The sequence below is a fragment of the Furipterus horrens genome, unplaced genomic scaffold (genome assembly GCF_987537825.1).
Source record: "Furipterus horrens unplaced genomic scaffold, mFurHor1.1.pri manual_scaffold_11, whole genome shotgun sequence".
In the NCBI taxonomy this organism is placed as follows: Eukaryota; Metazoa; Chordata; class Mammalia; order Chiroptera; family Furipteridae; genus Furipterus; species Furipterus horrens.
In genome coordinates this window covers 29,048,283-29,069,039 of record NW_028327181.1, presented here as the reverse complement: position 1 = coordinate 29,069,039, position 20,757 = coordinate 29,048,283, and the positions used below count along the sequence as shown (strand labels likewise).

The window sequence follows — 20,757 nt, the reverse complement described above, 5'->3', positions numbered from 1 at the left end:
CTTTTTACTTTTTAAATGTGACTAGTAGAAAATTAAAAATTACCTATGTGGCTCTCATATTTTTATTCAACAGTGCTGATCTAGAATATAGTTAACCCAGGCAATGAATCATTTCTGCTTTTAAGGAGCAAATTGTTTACAAGCTATCTAAAAATATATTTTTTACCCAGAATGGCCCTGTGGGGGTGGGCGGGCAGAGGAAGGTCTGTGGTTCTGGATTGCCTCTTCCTCCAAACCCTAGGACAAATAGGAACTGAATTTCCAAAGGTCCCTGGAGGCACCCACCACAGAAGTAGTACTGAGCCCTGATGGGAAGGCAGGGGCTGGGTTCTGCTAACCAAGCTTCCCCCCAGGTTCTGCTCAGGAGCCCCACCCCTGAAGAGACATTTGGAGCTTTTTGACCTCTGGATTTTCCTGAGGGTCTGGGCTCTAGCCTAAGAGGAATGTGAAGCCCAACCCCATAGGAACTTTTCCAGGACAAGACCTGCTTGCACAGCCTGTCCATTTCAGTGCTGGACACAGTCCCAAGGCAAGCCCAAGCTGTGATTATTTGAGCATCCTGGGAGAAGGGGGTCTCACTCATGGAACAGGGTGTTAACTGTGGAGACTGAGGAATCCCAGTTTCTGCCTCTCACTTCGGATCCCCTATTGTCATCTCTCTTCTGCTGGGGCCTGCTTTAGTGCTAGTGGCTGTCTACTTTCTCAGCCTTGCAGCTTTGTTTCCTAGCACCGCTGAAAGGGGAGAGGGAAGTACGACCCCTGCAGTCCTCGAGGTCCTGCCCCTCCCTGTAGCCACCCAGTTTTCTCTCTCCATTTATTGCTTCTTCAGTCCCTACTTAGTGGGTAGTGTTGGGCTACCTGAAGGCAGGAGGGCATGTCCTAGAAGAAGCAGCAGTCAGAAAGGAGAGTGTGAGGGTCGGCCTCCTCCCCTGCATCTAGGCCAGGCAGCAGGGCTGGGAAAACGGCCTTAGCTTTGGGGGAGAATAAGGAGCTGAGTCCAGGGCCTATTTAATAAGGGGGAAGGGTTAGGACCCAGCATGTGGTTTACGCTCCCCTTCCCTTCCCTCCTCAGATCCCGAGAAACACTGAAATACTGAGAACTGCTTAAGGCTAAATTCTGAGAAAGCATTTGCAGTGACTTGGGGCAAATTAACTGTCACCCCAAAATGGCTTTTACTGCCCCTGCTCCCAAAGAGACATTCAATAATCTCTTTATTTCAATTTCTGAGGCAGACATTAACTTCAACCCATAGTGAAGTTGAAATCCCATCCCCAGGGTTGAGTGCAAATCTGCTCTCCATCCTGCAGGGATCAAGAAGGGGGCTGAGCAGGTGCAGGAAGGCTCTTTACTGAGGCCAGAGTCTGGCTGTATACCTTCCATGTCCTCAGTAGCCACTTAGCCTTTAGGATCTTAGGAGACAGGACGGCTTGGTTTCCACTTGCCGGAAGCTCTCACTGGGAGAGGGTGGAGGTAGGACTGTGTGGACTGCTGAGCCCAGGGTGAAGGACTAAGGAACGACTCCTGGAAGTCTACTATTGTCTCTCTCCGTGGCCCCTCTTGGTGGCCTGCTCTAGGCCTTCAGTTTCACTATTATAAACTTAAAACAAACATCACAGTTTGGACTCTAGATCAAAGCACTCTGACCTTTTTTAGACACCTACCTGCCAAGATCTTATTTTAAAGCTATTTCCCCTTCTTCCTCTTTCCTCTCCCTCTCCTCGTCTGTTTACCATTTTTACTAGGTCATCCATATGGAATACAGCGCTCCCACTTCCTGCAGCACTGCAGTTTGGGGCCTAATTGATTCCGGTAATTAATTTGTTTTACCTGCTAGATCAGATGAAAATTCTACCCATGCACCCAAGGATTAGCACTTGGCTTTCTAACACCTCCTCTAATTATCTAATAGCATGGGTTGTGAGGACTCAGTCTCTATTAAAACACTTTTACTATTAGCAGTAGTGATTGGAATTGTGATGACAACTAGATTTCAACAAATTAGAGCTTAAAAATAGGGAGATGGAAGAGAAGTGGCTTCTTTTAATTTCCCTGAGTTTAACACCAATAATTAGAGCAATTTTTGGAGATGGAAGCCAAAGTTACCCCTGCTGTGCTGTGGATGATCACCTTAATTTCAGCAAATTGACTCAAGGGAAATAAATGTGACAGATTAGAAAAAGACAAACAGGAAAACGGTTGGAAGGGAGGGAAATGAAAGGAAAGGCTGGGAAAGGGAATGGGAGACAATTATGTGTGTGTGTGGGGGGGGGTTAGAGTTTAAAGGGGTATTCTAGCAGAAATAGTAAGCCCTGTGAGTGGAAAGAGGAGGATATGATGGAAATTTGAGAGGACATGGAGACTGGCATTGAAAAGCAGCCCTGGACATATTTACACAGGCCATATTACTTAACTATATAACTATATTACCTCTGTAACTGAGGTAAAGAATGTTATGATCATCATTTTATTTATTTACCTCAACAATTTAGCTATCCCTCAGCCATCAGTTTAAGTTGGGTCTGGCGGATGAGGACTCTTTCTCCTCGCTTTTTCTCTTTTCCTATGCTACCATTTTCCCAAAGTTTAAAACCCAGACGCATGCCAAAATAAGTGCCTTATCCTTACTACTTTGGGCCCCTTAAATGACTTCTGCTCTCTAAATAAGAGTTTGTCAGAGGACAGACTTTTTATTTTTAGCTTTCTTTAAAAACAGCTGGGAGCAAAGCAGCTCCGCTGTGGAGAGGCAGCAACTGAGGTCCGGAATCCTGGTAGGAGCAAGAACCCGGTCCGCTCTGCTCCCGTGGGTCCGGCCGGCCGGATTCAGCACCGCGGACAGCTCCCCGCCACGCCCCGAGCCCGCCGCACCCTCCCTCCGCGCTGGCAGCCTTGCCATTGGCTCTCCCGGCTCCCCTCTCCAAGCTGCCAGTTCTCTTGCACTTAGACCCAACCTACCCCGAAGCTAGTCTTCTCGCCTCTCCAGCGCCCGGGCTAGCTGGCCCAGGCCAAGGAGAGAGCCGCGGCGATCTGAGCCTCGCTGGGCGGTGGCCGACTCTCAGCTCTCGGCTCCCGGGTCTCGCCTCGAGACCAGGCTTGTGGAGACGCCGCTTGCTTCCTACACCTCTTCCTGGCTCTCGCTCTCTGTCAGGCGCTCGGCTCAAGATGAATCTCAACTTCACTTCCCCTCTACACCCGGCATCTTCTCAGAGGCCCACGTCCTTCTTCATTGAGGACATCCTGCTGCACAAGCCCAAGCCACTAAGGGAAGTGGCCCCCGACCATTTTGCCAGCTCTCTGGCCTCGCGTGTGCCACTGCTAGACTATGGCTACCCCCTCATGCCCACACCCACCCTCCTGGCTCCTCACCCTCATCACCCTCTGCATAAGGGAGAACACCACCATCCTTATTTCCTCACCACTTCAGGTAAGTAACAGGGGCTTCAAGGTATGGGGAGCGAGAGAGCAGGTCTTCCAGCGCAGGCCTTACCCCTGGGATGGAGCCTGGAAAAGGCCAGAGCTGGTGCGCCTGGCTTGTCGGCCTCCTTCCCTGAGCAGCAGCAGAGGGTAGGGGTTATGGGTGAGAACGCGCGGAGCTGCCTTGAGGCCTGCCAACCCATGGGGGTAACTCGTGGTCACTGGACTTTTTACAGTGGAGGAAATGTGCCTAGCCAAGAGGTGGCTGGAGGTTTTGACAATATTCTTGGCTGGCCGTGCTCAGCCTCCTTCCTTGTGGTCTTTCTAGCTACTTTGGTCCAGCTCTCAGTCCCAGTTCTCTGTCTATGCTGGCTCCGAGGTAGACCCCCGACCAGTCCACCCTACAGAACAATATTCAACTTTGCAACTCAGAGGAGCTCAAAAGGCTCCAGTGGGGCCAGCTTTTTCCTGCCAGGTGCTGAGCATTCACCACCCACACTGTGGGGGCTTAGAAGTGAAAGAGAAGAGAAAGAGAGTTTGGGACAGCCTGAGAACTAAAGGTTTGTGTTGGCCAGAATAAAGGAGAAAGTGTTGGGTTGAGGGGGAGAGGGACAGATGTGGCTCCTCTTTAGTCCTGACGTCTAGCATTTACCTTAAACTCTTAGGCTCGCCTTCCCCCCCTGCCCCAGTTGCTGGCATCATTGGAGCCCCACACCAAAGTATATTGCTTTGCCGGACATGCAAAGCCTATTTGGTGCGGGGACATGCTGGGAAACACCCAGGTTTTCACTGCCTCTCTCTGAAAGGTCACTTTCACACTTTCTTCTCTGGAATTTCCGTTCCAGCCAGAATAGAATTTGTTGAACCCAAGTGCAGACTGCAGCCGGAAAAGCAACCCTGGTCCCAGCACTGTCTCCGGAAAGACATGAGACATTTTGTGAAGTGTGAGCACTGGAACCCACAACAAAAGCTCAAAGTGTTTGCGAAGCGGGAAAGCCCAGACACAGGGACACTGGGTTGGAAGGGCAATAGCAAAGCCTACGCTGAAGTCCGAATTTCGGCTTCGGCTTCAGCACGGGCCAGCCTAGCCATGTTCCCCTCAAATAGCAGTGGCCAAAGCCTGCGATGCCAGAACTGCTTGTTTTTGGTTTTTGTTTGTTTTTCCCTGAATTGGCTGGTATTGGTTATCCGTGGCAGTTTGCCTGCTTGGTGCCTCTCCACACAGTAAAGCCTGCGAAAGTGGGGAAAGATTTTATTGTTGTTGTTAGTTTTCCAGATCTGAGGAGGAAAAGTGCTTCAGCCCTGCTTGAGGTCGGTGGGAAAGAAGGAGAAAAACAGTGAGGAGCAGATTAGAGATCGGGGTCCCCAGCGTTCCCCAGAATGTGATAAGGAAACGCGCGGGGCAGGAATTGCCCCTCCATCCTCGCTCCAGAGGTTCTGTGGATGAAAGTTTTGATCTGTTCACTTAGGCTGCAGGTGGGAAAATGGGGGCGGCTCCAGAAAGAGAAGGGTGTTTTTTAGTGAGTTTGGAAGGCAAGATCACATCCACAGTTCTCGCAGCCTCAGAACAACACAGAGTGTCACTAGGGGACCAGGGTCTGGAAGGATTGGAGGGGAGGGGGCGATAGCTCCTGGGCTCTCAGATGTTGGCAAGGAAACTTCAGGAGGCACAACAAGGAGTGGATGCTGGAAGGCGTTTCAAAAGTCTCTCCAGAAAGATATTTTTAAAAGTCTTCTGGATTTATTTTATAATTTTCTTTTTAAAAATGTATTCGTTATTGTATTTTCCATTACCATTTAGTCCCTTTATACCCCCTCTCCCGGCAATCACCACACTGCTGTCCATGTCCATGAGTCCTCTTTCCTTTTTGTTCATCCCTCCATCCCCTAACCTCCCCCCCGACTAGCTGTCAGCTGCTCTCCATCTATGAATTGGCTCTGTTTTCCTTGTTCAGTTTGTTCATTAGATTCCACCTATGAGTGAAATCATGTGGTATTTGTCTTTCGATGACTGGCTTATTTCACTCAGCATAATGCTCTCCAGGTTCTTCCATACCGTTGCGAAGGGTAAAATTTTCTTCTTTTGTAGGGCCAAGTAGAATTCCATTGTGTAAATGTCCCAAAGTTGTTTTATCCTCTCATCTCCTGATGGACAGCTGGGCTGCTTCCATATCTCAGCTATTGTAAATAATGCTGCAATAAACAAAGGGGTGCTTGAGTTCTCTCGAATTCGTGTTTTGGGTTCCTTCAGATATATTCCCAGAAGTGGAATCACTAGGTCATAAGGCAGATCCATTTTTAACTTTTTGAGGTATCTCCATACTGTTTTCCACAGTGGCTGCACCAGTCTGCATTCCCACCAACAGTGCATCCGGGTTCCCTTTTCTCCACATCCTCGCCAGCCTATACTTTCCCTTCCCGTATTCCTACTGTTTGTTGTTTGTATTTCTAGATGGTTCCCAGCTAAAGATCTCCAAGCGGTATTCTTGAGATCCCCATGCCCTGCGATCCCTGGGAGAAGGGCTCCAGAGGATTTGGGGCAAGGAGGGGACTGGTGGCGACAGGAGGCTGAGGGGGGCGCCAGGGACGGAGGCCGGGAGTGGAGCGGGGATTGCCGGCACGTGGCGGGCTCTGCCCACGCGGCTGTTTGTCTCTCCTCAGGGGTGCCGGTCCCCGCGCTGTTCCCGCACGCGCCGCACGCGGAGCTGCCGGGGAAGCACTGCCGCCGCCGCAAAGCGCGCACCGTGTTCTCCGACTCACAGCTGTCTGGCCTCGAGAAAAGATTCGAGATTCAGCGCTACCTGTCCACGCCAGAGCGGGTGGAACTGGCCACGGCCCTCAGCCTGTCCGAGACGCAGGTGGGCTTGACCCCGCTCCCCTTGATTCTAGGCGTCTCCAAAAATCCTTAGCCAAGTACAGCCACTCCCAAGTTCCGGTCAGACTTACCAAAGCAAAATCTCTCCAGCGGTCTCTGGACGACGTGGAGGAAAAACTCCTCGGGTGATTCTGACCTTCGCTCCCTGATTGAGGGCTGTCCTCTCAGCGCCTTCCCCGCTTCTCGTCCACCCGGGCGGTAGGAAAACAGATAGGGTCTTGTCCTGAGAGATGCCCACGCAAGGACAGTTTTGTCTTCTTATTTTAATCTCTCACAGCTACAAGTCTTCGTGTCTATATCCCCCTCATATTATAATTTAAGCTTCTCCTTATTGCCCTGAGTGGAAGAACCGTTTATCTTCCTCCAGATACCATGCGCCCCACAACTGCTTTCTCCACTCCCTCTCTTACCTTCCGTGCGCCTGGAACCCACCTTGCTGCGCAACCGTTCGCTCTGCCGGGCCCCAGCGGTTTTCTCCGACGGGAGCCAGCAAGCCTCATTCCCGTCCGCCTGTCCGTGAGTCTCGCTGGACCAGGCATTTAGATGTCGGAACCAGAGGAGCCGTGTTGTGCCCAAGGTGGAGGAGACGCGCATGCAGCCCTTACTACTAGTAATTCTAATTAATGACAGGATCGGTGTTTACCACATTGTTCTGATCCTCGCTGTTAGTTTGGACGGTTACTTTGGGGGCCTTGGGTTGATTCTCACGCAGCCTGAGACGGTAGCCTGTGGGGCGGTTCAGGCTGACTGAACCCGGAGTGAGACCCTCACAGCTCCCCAACAGCCCGTCAGTGGATTGTGGCGCATTTTCCTAACCCCCAGCAGTCGCTTCGATCTTAGGTCGGGAACCGTGGGTCTGGAGGAATGACGTGGTTCTATGTTTTTCTCCCTGGAATCAGGTGAAAACGTGGTTCCAGAACCGGCGGATGAAGCATAAAAAGCAGCTGAGGAAAAGTCAAGAGGAGCCCAAAGCGCCAGAAGCGCCCGAGAGCCCCGAGGGCAGCCCCCGCGGCCCCGAAGCCGCACCCGCCGAGGCTCGGCCGGGTCTGCCCGCCGGCCCCTTCGTGCTGACCGAGCCGGAGGACGAGGTGGACATTGGGGACGAGGGGGAACTCGGCTCAGAGCCGCAAGTGCTCTGAGCAGCCGGGCCGGGGGAGGTAGGGAGGGGGCCGTGGGGCGGGCGCGGGTCCCCCCGGGGACCGAAGGTTCGCGCGGGCCTCGGAGAGCGGCTCCTGGAAGACAAACCAAACGCCCCTGCCTGCTCTCCAGCGCGACCTCCCGCCCCGCCCGTGGGTCCCCGCCCCGGGTGCGTGGGTGCGGGGCAGCTCTTTCCCGCGTCGTCAGCGCTCTAGACGGAGCGTGGGCTCTCGGCTTCCTAATACGGTGGGGGACGTTCGCTCCGCCGAGATCGCAGATCCCTCGGGCCCTCAGCTGTCAGCCGCCGGCCCCGCTCTGTGCCCGGGCCCCGCGGCCTCTGCACCTGGACACTCTGCCCTTCCTCGGGCAGAGCCATGGGCAGCAGGTAAGGGGACGGACGTTGGGGCCTCCCGCTCCGCGGCGGGGAACCGGCAGAGCCCCGAGCCGATCCTTACCTCTTCCGCCACCGGACGGCTGGCGCCCTGCTGGCCGCTGACCCCCAACCCCGTCTCTGACGCAAACACTAAAGCGAATCCCTCCTTCTCAGAGCGGCGCCTCCGTCCCTTCGCGTCACTGTCCCACTCAGGAGGTGGCGGCTCTGCCCCCTGGCACCCCCCGCCCCCCCCCCCCCCCCGAGCTTGTGGTCCCCGCCCCGGGAGCCCGTGCAGCGCCTGCTCACCCCGACCGCCACCCGGGCTGTGCGGAGCGGGGCCTGCGCGCGGCGGGAAACCGGGGCAGGAAAAACCCATCGGGCAACTCCTGCTTCCCGATCTTGCTGTGCGCCTGCCCCGCCGCTGTCCCACGCCCCACGACTTACTGACATTTTACATGAGTGTTCCTCGTGTTGTGTGTGGAAATGCTTCTCATTACATTGTAAGGGAATGCGGAATTTTAGCAAGACGGAGGCTGAAGGGGAAGACTCGTCCCCTTCGTGAGTGCACCTGTTTGGGGACTGACGCGCCCTGCTCGTGGCCCCTCTCCCTTTGCCTGGGGAGGTCTTCTGTTCTCCTCCGGGGTTTGCAGTTCCTTTGGTTAATAAAGGGCTCGCGGGCAAAACTAGGAACGGACACAAGTTTCGGGGGAGCGCTTGTTACCGCGCCCATCTTATGCACGCCCCTCCCCTCTCCCCCCGCAGGTTCCTTTCTCCGCAGGTCTGGACAGAGCTAACTCTTGACCTTTCGTTAACAGATCCCATCTCCCCCACCCCGAGTTTTGGGTTTTTAATCGTTTAATAGTCTTGAGTTCCACCTACATGGACAAGGTCACGGCAAATAATGTTTTTTTTTTTTTTTTTTTTTCACTGAAATGCTGGAGAGCTCTCTTAACATTTGGAGTTTGAAATTACATTAACGAATTACGTGATGACACTACATACCCAGTACACTTATCAAGTATAGCAGTGGGGTCAGGGGCAGCCTCAGTTTCCGAACTGGCTTTCACTCTGGTTGTGTATTTAGGGGAGGGAGCCCAGGAAGGCTGGGAAAGGGTGAGAGGGGCTGGGTGGGGTCCTCGCCCTTGGGTTCTAATGATGGACAATAATTACAGGCGCCCCTGGGAGACAGAGCCGTTCGGTCCGAGACCATTGTAATAAAACGAGCGTGGCAATAAAGCCACTGCTAATCCTTTGGCCGGTGGAGGGTCTTGCCTTCCGTTTGTAAAAACGCAACAACTGTGAAGCGCAATAAAATGAGGTATGCCTGTATATAGACAGCAGCTGTGTGAGTTTACATTACATTTAATCTTTCTTTTTGTTCCTTGTTTCTCCATTAAGAGGATAAACCCTAAAGGCCCTTCTAGACCTAAGTTTTATGATTTCACACATGTAGGAGTAGACTTTTTCTTTTTTTACAGTACATTTGTTCAGGAAAACATTATTTTAAGCAAAGATAAATGTCAGACTGAGACCTTTATCTATTCTGTATCATTTACGAGGCAAAGCTATTACTTTAAAAACAAGTATTGTGTAGCTGTTTGGATTTTCCAGAGTGCTCTTTATCAATCAACAATATTGTGAGTTACAGACAACAAGAATTATTTTTCCTTTTATAGTTAAGGAAATTGAAGCTTGGTAAGATTGTAGGATTTACCCATGAAATCAGGACTAGCTAACAACCAAAGCAGGACTATATATATATATATATATATTCTGACTCCTTGTTCATTTCTCTGCCCAGAACTTTTTTTTTCTAGCAATGAAGCATTGGTTGACATTTTGCCTCTGTCACTTTATAAAAATAACTGTCATTTACTTAGGTTGTGTAGATGTGTTATTAAAAGCAAATTTAGGCTCAGATTTCTCCTTTCTCTTTTTGTTGAGATAATAACAGTACTGTTTTAAGGCAGGAAATTTTGACAAATACTTTATAATAAGACAAAAAACTTGGTTTTAGGGAAAAAGTGATTTGTGAATAAGATTTTTCCTGGTGATCTAGAAGGGAGAGTAGATACTATAACACAAGTGGGAAAAAAAATCAAATTCTTCCAATCCCAGAAAGAACAGCCACTAAAAGGAAGTTGGGGAGAATTTTAAAAGTGAGTAGAAATACTATGCTTTGGGGGAAATTAAAAAATTAAATTACATGACTAACACATACCCCCCAAATCAGAAATTTATCCCTTTCTTCTGTCTCCACAAAACGATGCCAGGGCTTATTTTGGGTCTAAAAGGAGCATATTAGGTACATTTCATGACCTTTTGAAAAGGAAGAAAGGTAGGTAGGAAGCTTTGTTGGCATAGGTACAGCTCAACCTGGTTGGAGGCAGAATGAATGCTGGAGCTCAGGGGATGGCTGTCTGTGTCCTTGATTTAGGAGCGTTAAACATAGATGCTCATTCTCCCTCATCCTGGTCCTTCCTTTGTGGCTGTTCCTGGCAAGATGAGGTGGGAAGGGAAAAGCTGTGACCTGCAGCACTGTTTGCTCATCAGGCAGTGTTCCCTGAGATTGTTGGCAAGCAATTCAATAGCAAAGTTCTCTTAATTCTCCTTTCCTTTCCTTTCCTTTCCTCCTTCCCTTCCTTCCTCCCTTTCTTCCTTCCTCCTTTCCTCCCTCTCTCCTTCCCTCCCGTCCTTCTTTCCTTCCTTCCTTCCTTCTTTCCTTCCTTCCTTCCTTCCTTCCTTCCTTCCTTCCTTCCTTCCTTCCTTCCTTCCTTCTTTTTTCACCCCTATATGCTGGGGGTTAGTGATGACAGTAGAGGATAGACACAGTTCAGTCTCAGTTTAATGTAACCTGATCGCACTTTTTATTTTTGGCCTTCAATACTGATCAAAGCCTCCACAGGCTAAAAAGGTGTTTTGTCTGAATTACCCAGTCATTTGCCTCAACTCAGTTTCACTTGGTGGTGAAAATCTGACAAACTATGCTCATTTTGATATATTAAAGAAATACATAGGTCCGATTCTGAAGGGGCAAAATCATCTAAAAATAGCCAATATGGGAAAGTCATTCTATGTATAATCTCAACTGTGGTAAATAATTTGTTTCATATTTGTTCTTAATGTTGTTTTTGATGGACTTCATTTCATAGATTCTCAGAGAGGGGCTCTTGATAATATTTCTACTCACATGACATAGAATATAAGAAATGACCACCACACCATTCATCCCAGTATTAAGCTGATAGTGGACCAATAAATGACTAATTGGAATCCAAGACACCACTTCAAAAGAGAGAGAACTGGCTCATGTGGGTGTATTTGATAATTAGAGATAAAGAAATATGAAGGCAAAGAGCAAACAGAATGCTTTCTGGTGCTAAGAGAATCATGCAATAAACATATTAGTTGAAGCAATGACTCCCTGGTCTTTTTGAATTGGGATCAATATATGTGCAAAAATAATGAGTTAATTAAAATACTTTATATTATATTTATTATATTCTTGGACTCACATTTTAAAGAGAACATTAACAAGCTAAAATTCATCCATGTACAGGACCCTGGATAGTAAAAAGTGTGGAAAGCACCAAATAAAGATGTGTGAGCTTTTTAGCTTGGAGAAGCAAAGCTTTGAGAAGGATGGGTGGGAAGATTAGCTATGGGAGTAGTATTCAAATGGTTGCATAGCTGTTGGGTATCACGGGGTATATCTGTTTTGCCATGCTAAGAGAGAAGAACAGGAACCCATGGGGGGTTCCAGGGAAGCAGATTTTTGAACATTTAAATGCCTTTTATAGGCCAGGCACTGTGTTTTCTATCAATAGACCAGACTAAGTCCACAAAGCTCTAAGCTCCTTTCACTAGGAAAGTTTGAACAGAAGTTTGAAGGCAAAACATTAGGGATGCTCTGTTGTGAATTTCTTCATTAGGGGGAGATTGGGCAGGATATCCTGTGTGGTTCCTTTTAACTTTTAAGGTCCTAGTATCCTATCATCTTTTTATTGTAGAGGAACTGTAAGTGTCAACTCACTAAGAATAAAATTTCAGGTCATGTACTCTAAGTTAAATAAATATATCCAGAGAAATTAGAAGAGTTAAGAGACACAAGAAAAAGAAAAAGAAAAAACTTCATTAAAGAAGTCTCAAAAACTTTATTCTAGAAAGTAAAAAACAAAGTTAGGATCCACTGAGTTCAGAACAAAGATATAGTCAGGAAGGAGCTGTGTTAGAAGAGACATTTGACAAACTCTAAGCCTTTTATTTTATAAGTGAAGAAATTAAGATTCAGATCTCTGAATACCTTGCCAGTGTCAAGTAGACAGTGACAGAATTAAGACTAAAAGCCCATTTTAATTATCATGCTTTACAATTAATTCATGATATGTGGGGTTATTGTCATTGTATTATGTGGGGAGAGGATTTTGTGTAGCAATTTTGGATGTAAAATGTGGTAAGGGGGGGAAATGAACATCTGTAATAGTGTCAACAATAAAAAATTAGCTGGAAATTATCTAGTAAAATCTTAGATCAATTTATGGAAAAACTTATGATTCAGAACATTCTGAAACTTAAATTGGCTTTCCTAGGAGGTGCTGAGTCCCTAAGCTATGTTTTCATTCAAGCTAAGGTTGAATAACCACTTGCTGGGCTGTTTTAGAAGAAATTTGTATATTTAATAGGATGAGCTAGATGACCTCTCTAAACTACTCCAGACTCCACATTTTTCTTCTCTAAAAATTTTGGCCTAATCTCCTTTAATTACAGATGAGGCAACTGAGAGTCAGAGAGATTGACTTGCCCAATGTCACACAGCCTATTAATTTGGTGAGTTACAGAATTAATACATGTCGAGGTCAGAGAAATGACCTCCAATAAATATTTAGGAGTGATATGAAAAACTGAAACAATTCCCCTGTTTTCTCTCCAGTCAGATTCTCTTCATTGTATTTTCTGGTTTTAACTTATTTCTTCTCTCTTAGAATTCCCAATGTGCACACCAAATAACCTTTCCTCCATGATTTTATTTATAATAATTTTGTGAGCCTTTTATTACTCTCTTTATAATATTGTATAGCCACAATCAGATTTGGCATCATCACCACGGGCTTAGAGACTTAAATTCTAATCTTACTTCTGCTAATGATTGCAGTTATACCTTGGTACTTGGCTTCAGAACTCACCAAATCCTGTACTTTGTTGCATTTTGATGAGAAAAAAAATGTTTCAGCATTCGGTACTTGTGTGGGACTTCTCACCCTTGGAAATTGTATGAGTCACGATGCTGTCCCATAAGAGAAAATGCTTCATCACTGGGTACTTGTCATTTTCAGCACTCATCATGAGTTCCAGAATGAATTAACGACAAGGTACCATGGTATATTACTTCTCTTACTTGGTATCTGAAAAATGAGGTGAGTGCCTTGTAAGTCAATAAAGAATGGAGAGGGATGTGAAATAAGAGATTTAAAAGAATCTTTTGTGACATCTCAGATGAAAAGTGCTAGAGGAAGATAATGAACTGCAATATAGATCAAAACATATCAGTTTGGTCCTTGACACCATACTTCACAGGATTATTGTTACAATATGGCTAACTCAAAGGTATCAGTCCTATGCTCCATCACCATTCTACAAAAGGGTTATTATGTTTCTTTCCAAAGAGTTTTTTTTAATAACTTGATCTTATTTTCTCTTTTGTCATTGTCCTACTGTGTGGGCTAAGAGAAGGCAGGTGGGTCCTGGATGACATAGGAGTCAGAAAGTTTCACTGAGTAAGCTTCCTTCAAAATGCTCTTCTGCTCCCTAGGGCCTAACCCACCCACATCCTGCCACAGGGTTTCTGTCATCCCTGACAGACATAATGCTATGTAGGGAGGGAAGTTAGAATTCAAATCCGTAGGAACCTTCTTAAAAGATAAAGAACTACTTATGTTTCCATTATAGAATCTACCAGAAAAATCTAGGGTTTAAGCTTCCATTTTAAGCTTTTAAGAAAAAATTTAGTTTAAAGAAGATACACTGTATGATTATACCTCCACAATAAGAATAAGCAAAAGAGTTGTTTAAAAATATTGACTAATATAACCCAAGGGGACTATCTGCATGGGCAACAGCAGACCCTCCATATCACCCTGCCCAGGCTCTGTAGCTTCATCACAAGATGTCGATTCAACACGGGAGGAGACAGATACCGTGTCACTCCCAAGTCGGACTGGACTGCACAGCCATTCTCGGCGGTGCAGATAGACTCTTAAGAAGTTACACCATCGTCTCTCGAGACGGACGGCTGCCGCCGCCGACGACCACTATCTGAATATTTGGAGCATCCATTCTCTGCCTAGCCTCCATGGCTACACACAATGGAATAATTAAGTACACTTACCAATATTCTAGCCAGAGGTTAAAGAACAGCCAAATACTCTTTGTTTTCCCTCGGTGCTTAACTTGGGGTGAATGGGAAATAAACTGTATAAAGCAATGGGAAAAAGGGACAGAGGGTGACCCCATGTCCTGAGTTTCAAATGGGAGTAATTTACAAGCTAAGAGCAAAAACCTAATACTTTGTGCTTGCTTTGATCTTTTTTCATCTATTTTTCTCTTTCAGTTCCTCAGCTCTCTATTTTTAATTTTAAAATATTTGAGTTTTGTCATTTATTTATGCATGTTGTTTAAAGAGTCACATAGTTCTATAAGGGGTATTTAAAAAGGGAGCAGTCCCTTGCCCCCTTCCCTATTCTTTTCACACAAGCGACTGGTTTCAGTGGTGTCTGGTTATTTTGGTATCTACTTTATGTTTCCAAGCTATTTCACTGAGTTGTGGCTTTTTTGTATTTTTATTTTAGGAACTATCTAGACTTCATGTTATAAAAAATAAAGATTCAACTCTCTTCCTTTGCTGCTCCTACCACACATGTGCGCCGCTCCATCTCTTTTCTCAATGTTGCAATTTTGCTTATGTAGAGGCGCTCTCAGCCAAACCAGGTGCTGGATTATGATTCCTTTGCTTGTTTTGCAAGACTTTCTGTTTTTCTTGGAGCTGATACTTGTCTTCTTTTATTCTTAATTTTAATGTACCTATGGCTAATTTAACTCCAAGCTCTTCACCATTTATCTATTTGCTCCCCCCTCAATATATTCATCTATTCTTAACATTTCATTTTCCTGAATAAATCTCTCTCAGTAGATTCTCTTAGAAATGCATCTCCCTTTCCTTCATCCCAGGGAGACTTTTCATTTTATTTTTTCTTTAATTTTTATTTATTCATTTACTTTTAGAGACAGGGGAAGAGAAGAGAGAAAGAGAGGGAGAGAGACATCAATGTGTGAGAGATATATCAATCAGTTGCCTCTCCCACGCCCCAACTGGGGACCTGGCCCACAACCCAGGCATGTGTCCTGACTGGGAATCGAACTGGTGACCTTTCGGTTTGCAGGCTGGCACTCAATCCACGGAGCCACACCAGACAGGGCCAGAGTCCTTTCATTTTATTGTTTCTTTTATCTTTCTCTTTCTTGGTTTAATCTCTCATTTTGGTGAAGAATGTCTCTAGTTTCCTGATTGCTGTGTGAAAGGCAAATGTTTTGAGATCATCCTTGTCTAAAATTTCTTTGTCCTAGTCTCACACTTTAATATTTGGCTAAGTACAGAATTATAAGTGGAAAATCATTTTTGAATTAATTTGAAGACACCATTCAATTGATTTTTAGCTTCCAATTGCTGTTGTGAGGTCTAAAGCCATTTGATTCTTGATTCTTTGTCTTGTTTTATTTATTTATTTTTTTAGGCTTGTAGGATACTCTATTTGTAGGTAGTATACTAAAATTTTACAATTATGTGCCTTGGTTAGAGGCCTGTTTTTCACTCCCTGTTCTGGATACACAATAGGCCCTTTCAATCTGAAAATCCATCTGTTTCAGTTATGGGAAAATTTCTCAGATGAATTCTTTGATGATTTTTATTTTTCTTTGTTTCTTTATGGAACTCCCATTATTTGGATTTTACCTCCTGAATTTATTCTTTAAATTTATCATCTTTTTGCCCTTTTGCTTTGCTTTTTGGGAGAAACCCTCAATGATGTCTTCTAAGCTTTGGGTTTTTAAATTTTCTGCTACCGTATTTCTAATTCCCAAGATCTCTTTTAATTTCTTTATCCTCCTGTGTGGAGGTTTCCCTCGGCATGTATGAAATAACTTACCCAGAGCTGAAACGCCTGAGGAAAGAGAAGGGAGAGTGCCCCTAGGGTGGGGTCACTGTCGTCCTTCTCAGCAGAGATTTTATTGAGTAGGCTACACGCAGAAATGCAGGACTCGAGGAGGCAGCCGCCCTCCCAACTATCATTGGGAAGAGGAATATAAATGAACATACAGCGGTAAGCGGTTCAGACTTTCGGGGCCAGAGTACATTGCAAACGTTTGGACTACACTCCTGGACTTAAACATTTTGTTGCTATAGATCTGGACATGCACAAAGCAGAGCAGGCTTCACAAGCTTCAGAGGGTACATTGCATTCCCATTCCTGCCCCCGAAGTGCGGGACATCAGTGTGGCCGCTGAATCATGGCTACCAGCTTTCTTTAAGACTGATGGGCCTGTGCTTTGGTCCTGGCTTATGCAGGATTAGTTTCCTATGCCACACAAAATGGTCTCCCACACTCCTCCTTCTTTGTAATCGTGTTCTCTCCAACATCTTCAGATGTTTGGAAATCTATGGTTGTCTGCTTATATTTCAGTATAAAAAAATGAAAAGGCTCATAGGGAGTTATGTATACATAGAGGACCTACTGTCAGCTTCACTGTAGGATAACATGGTTAAATTCTTTAGTTGGAGAACATCTGAAGTGAGGAGTTTTAGGTCTTTTCTTTTAGCCTGGACAGATTCCCCAGAGAAGCTTTCCCAAATTCCTGTTTGTGAGATGAAGACCCAACATTTGGGGTCAAGTGGCAGAAGAGGAACCGAGGTCTCTGTACTTAGAACACGCATGTACACTCCTGGCTCTGTTTTCTGTGCTGTGTCTCCTAACGGAGTCAGCCATGCCTCACTCCAGACACATGCTCTGCCCTTGCAGAGGGTAGAGCAACCCTTCCCTGGGGTGGTGGAGGGGCAGCTGTCCTTCACTTAGTCCTCCTCACCTCCCATCACCCCCACTTCTAGAGGTAATTGACACCATCAATTCCTGAGGCATTGGGGGTCTTCTTTAGTGTAAGATTGATTCTTGGCTGGCCTCTTTGCTAGGTTAGAAGTTAGTATTTTTGGAGCCTGCCATTTTTTTTACAACTCATTTATCTGCTTTCCAGTTTTCAAAAGTTTGTTACTATCGTCCCTCATCCTGTTCTTTCAGTTTTCATATGTGTGTGCCTTAAAAACACACTTTACTGTGATTTTAGTGGGGGCTTGCCAAGAAAGTGAAATACATGTGCACGTGTGTGTGTTCAGTCTACTGTATTTATCCAGAAAACTCATAGTTTAAAGGTCGTGTTATTTTTCTCTGTGTGAGTGAGGGGGTGTTGATCTTTTACCTCAGTGTTTCTTTTATGCAACTGGATTTGTTGAGGTGGAGGAGAACCGCATCATCATTAGAACAGATAAAAAAGGCTGACCGCATTGCCAAAGCATAGCGTAGCCTCTCCTACCTGATAGTCACGGATGCAGTACAAGTGACTTGGGATCTATCAGTTTGAGACCGGTGGCAGTTAGAGTTAATCATTAAGAATCTTTGTGGAAAGTCCTGAATAATTTTATAAGATATATCATTAAACATTTCAAAGTGAGGGCATTTGTGTTACACCATTTTCCTTGGTTCAAATTAATTTGAAGCCCAGGTCCCTAATTCTCTGAGTAAGAAACAGAAAGAACACCCAGAACTACCAGAACACAAACACAAACATCCACTCACATACACTGTTCCTAAAAAGAATGATGCCTACAGGACAGGGAAAATTAGAAGGTGATCAATTAGGACATTAAGTGTTTTGTGGCACATGGACACATCTGCATTTTGCCCTGATAACAAGGCCATCAGCTCATTTTCAGAGGGCGGCTGTCTTCTTCAGCTCAATCCTCAGATCAAAGAAATACTGTCTGCTTGCATTTTCCAATCAGAATGGGAATGCTAATTTATACTCCTTAATGTGCGATGGTAAGAGGCTCCTTCAATTAACGGAATTCTATAGCCAGCAAAATAAAAGGTATACAAAGAGGAGCAGGCTAAAAGAGCCAAAAATCTCATTAAATCAAAAGGTCCAGTATTCATTACCTCATGCATCTGAGGCTAAACACTAAAGACAGGGATCATCAAAGGAGGTTTAATGGGTTAAATTGAGAATATAATCTAATTAAAATATTAGACATGACTAAATTGTTCTTTGATATTCATCTAAAGGTTTCATTAAAAATAGGTCCTTGAGGTTTGTATGATAGGAGATTATCAATTTTAAGTAGACAACAAATTTAGGGACTTCATCAGCACTGCTTCAAATGCTCCCATTGTATGGGAGCAGAGGAAACGGTAAAAGACATCACTGCCAGGTGGTAGGTTGTAGATATGAGGGGCAAGGCCAACCCAGCTTCATGGTAGTGACTTTGGTAGTTGTCTGGATGGCAAAAAAGAAGTGCAAGGGTTAATTTGGAAGACAAATCTGCCATATGGGAGAAAATGGTGCATTGGTGTGCCAGATTATTTAGTGTAGAGACCTACATTGCTTTTCTTCACTGGATATTCATTCTGTTCTCTACTTCCTTCTCCTGTACACTTTTGGGATTTTAAATTTCTGACAGTTGTTTACTTCACTGTCAAATTTGCACCATGACGTTATCTACTAGTTAAATATCTCTTGCAAAACCTTGGGACCCTAGTGAGGGAGGGCCCCTGGTAAGCCCGCTCCACAGCCCCCGTATCAGCTGGGCTCTGTGAGTTGCCAGCTCAGTGAAGGATATTTATGAAATCTTATCAGATATGTCCAAGGCTTCACTAAATATATTTGCCTGAAATGCTCATATCATTGTAATCCTCCCAATCTGTTAGACTATTTAATAGCAGAAGACTAATTATGAAGCTTATTGAAAATTAATTACTTACATTGCAAAGGGAAATGAAAGGGCAATGGAGAGGCAGCAAGGGAGATAAACCCTGCCCGCCAAATTCTTGTTTCCTCTCTTGATGATACCCAAAGAGCCCCTATACTGAGAGGTAGAGAAAGCTGAAAAGTCTGTTCATCTTGCATCTTGCAATGTGATATTTTCGTAACATTTTGGGGAAGCCTCAACTTTCCAGTTGTTTTACTAAGTCAAAATTAGGTAACCAAACATGAAGAATGGGAATCTTTAAGACAAGGGAATAACATTTTAAAATGAGTGAAAAATCTGCCATCTAAAACCTTTTGCTTTTCATTGACCGAATGTTTGCTTAGGAAGTTTTGTTTTCTTAATACCTTTGTGAGGAAGCTGTGTGATTTTGCTTAATGAAGTTATAGGGAGAGGAGAGGCAAATACTGTGCTAAGTCTGCAGGCAACGGGGTGAGGGGACATCTGAGTATCAGATTTTTAGCTACTCTGAGACCCTATTTCAGTATATTTACAAAAGGGGAATAAGTATCTAAATATAAATTTCACTAGGATATATATTTCTTCTTTACCTTTTTTATAGCATACAAGTTTTGTCTGACAATATAGACAACTTATAACCAGGGATAGAGGGGGAATGAGACACTATGGATAAACAAAACCTATAATATTTAAAGAATTTCACTTTATGCTATTGTTTTATTTATTTATTTTTGAGCAGATTTTGGTTTACAGAAAAATTAAATGGGCAGTACATACAGTTTCCATGTGATCCCTTACCACCTACCGGTTTCCCATTTCATTATCTTGCATTGATGTGGTACATCTGTAATAATTGATAAACATCATTATTAACTACTGTTAAATTCTACAGTTCATGTTAGGGTTCATTTTTGTGTGTGGCACCTTCTATAGGTTTTGAGAAATGTAATGTATATGATGGTGTACATCCAATGATGTAGACTAGTTTCCCTGTTCTAAATATCTCCTCTGCTCCATCTATTCATCGCACCCTCCCTCCCACTGAAGCCCTAGCAACCACTGACATTTTTACTATATGTGCTACTGTTTCATATCTTTTCTGTACTGTGAAAACAACTGAAGAGGAAAAGACAGTATTCATGTATCTTTTTTGTCTCTCTTCTTTCCCATTAGGAATAGGACACCCTTAGCATTAGGGAGAAGTCTGTAATCCTATGAATACTTGAGAGTTGGATGAAATATGTAGCAGTCAAGATTCTTACTCTAATAGGCAAAGGAGAGCTTTAAAAAAGGTATATTTAGGAGAGCAACTTGGATTTTTCCTTAAGAACTTTATATTTTCAAATGCTACTTCTAATATAATGGTAATATATGTTTTGAAGCACATCTTGGAGAGAATTAGCTGAACTTGCCCTGATACCTGCAGACTATCATCCTAATTTAATTCATTTTCTGCTCTTTTCAATAAGTAATTAAAAAGAATCCCTCTTGAATTTATCTAGTCTGCTGTTGTACACCATTTGCTATCAACTCAATGTTCTCAATTAGGTCTAGTGTTATTATAATTACTGGGTGTGTTTTCAAACAACACCCAGATAATAATTATTGGGATGAAGAGTTATTTTCTCACTGCAGACTGGACTGTGGAAGCTGATGCTTGCTGTGATGTTTTGACAATGATTCATTAACCAATAATAAGGCCCCAATTGGAAGCATTAGACATTGGGGCCTGAGCTAGGCTTACCCTTTATTTGTTCCTCAACATTGTCTTTTCTTGAGTTGGTTTCTAGATAACTCCCAAGAGACTCCTTTCTATACAAAACAGTATCATGAAGACAGCTGTTATTAAATTCAGCTACTTATAAAAAAGCTCAAAGAGGATGCTCTTGTTGGAACCTCAAGATGAAACAACACCA

The 20,757-nt window shown here is 44.7% G+C and overlaps 1 protein-coding gene across 1 annotated transcript; it reads left to right on the top strand.

The window, feature by feature from the left end:
- The first annotated feature begins 3,160 nt into the window (after window positions 1–3,160).
- Window positions 3,161–7,426, top strand: BSX (brain specific homeobox). The gene is made up of 3 exons (XM_090257651.1): window positions 3,161–3,422; window positions 6,074–6,270; window positions 7,187–7,426. Exons 1-3 carry the CDS (start codon window positions 3,161–3,163, stop codon window positions 7,424–7,426), a joined length of 699 nt encoding a protein of 232 aa, XP_090113777.1.
- The last annotated feature ends 13,331 nt before the right edge of the window (window positions 7,427–20,757 follow it).

Excerpts from the sequence above, each read along its gene's own strand:
- BSX (XM_090257651.1), top strand. The coding sequence starts at position 3,161 with ATGAATCTCAACTTCACTTCCCCTCTACACCCGGCATCTTCTCAGAGG. Across the intron at positions 3,423-6,073 it reads TTATTTCCTCACCACTTCAG|GGGTGCCGGTCCCCGCGCTG; the intron begins GTAAGTAACAGG and ends GTCTCTCCTCAG. Across the intron at positions 6,271-7,186 it reads TCAGCCTGTCCGAGACGCAG|GTGAAAACGTGGTTCCAGAA; the intron begins GTGGGCTTGACC and ends CCCTGGAATCAG.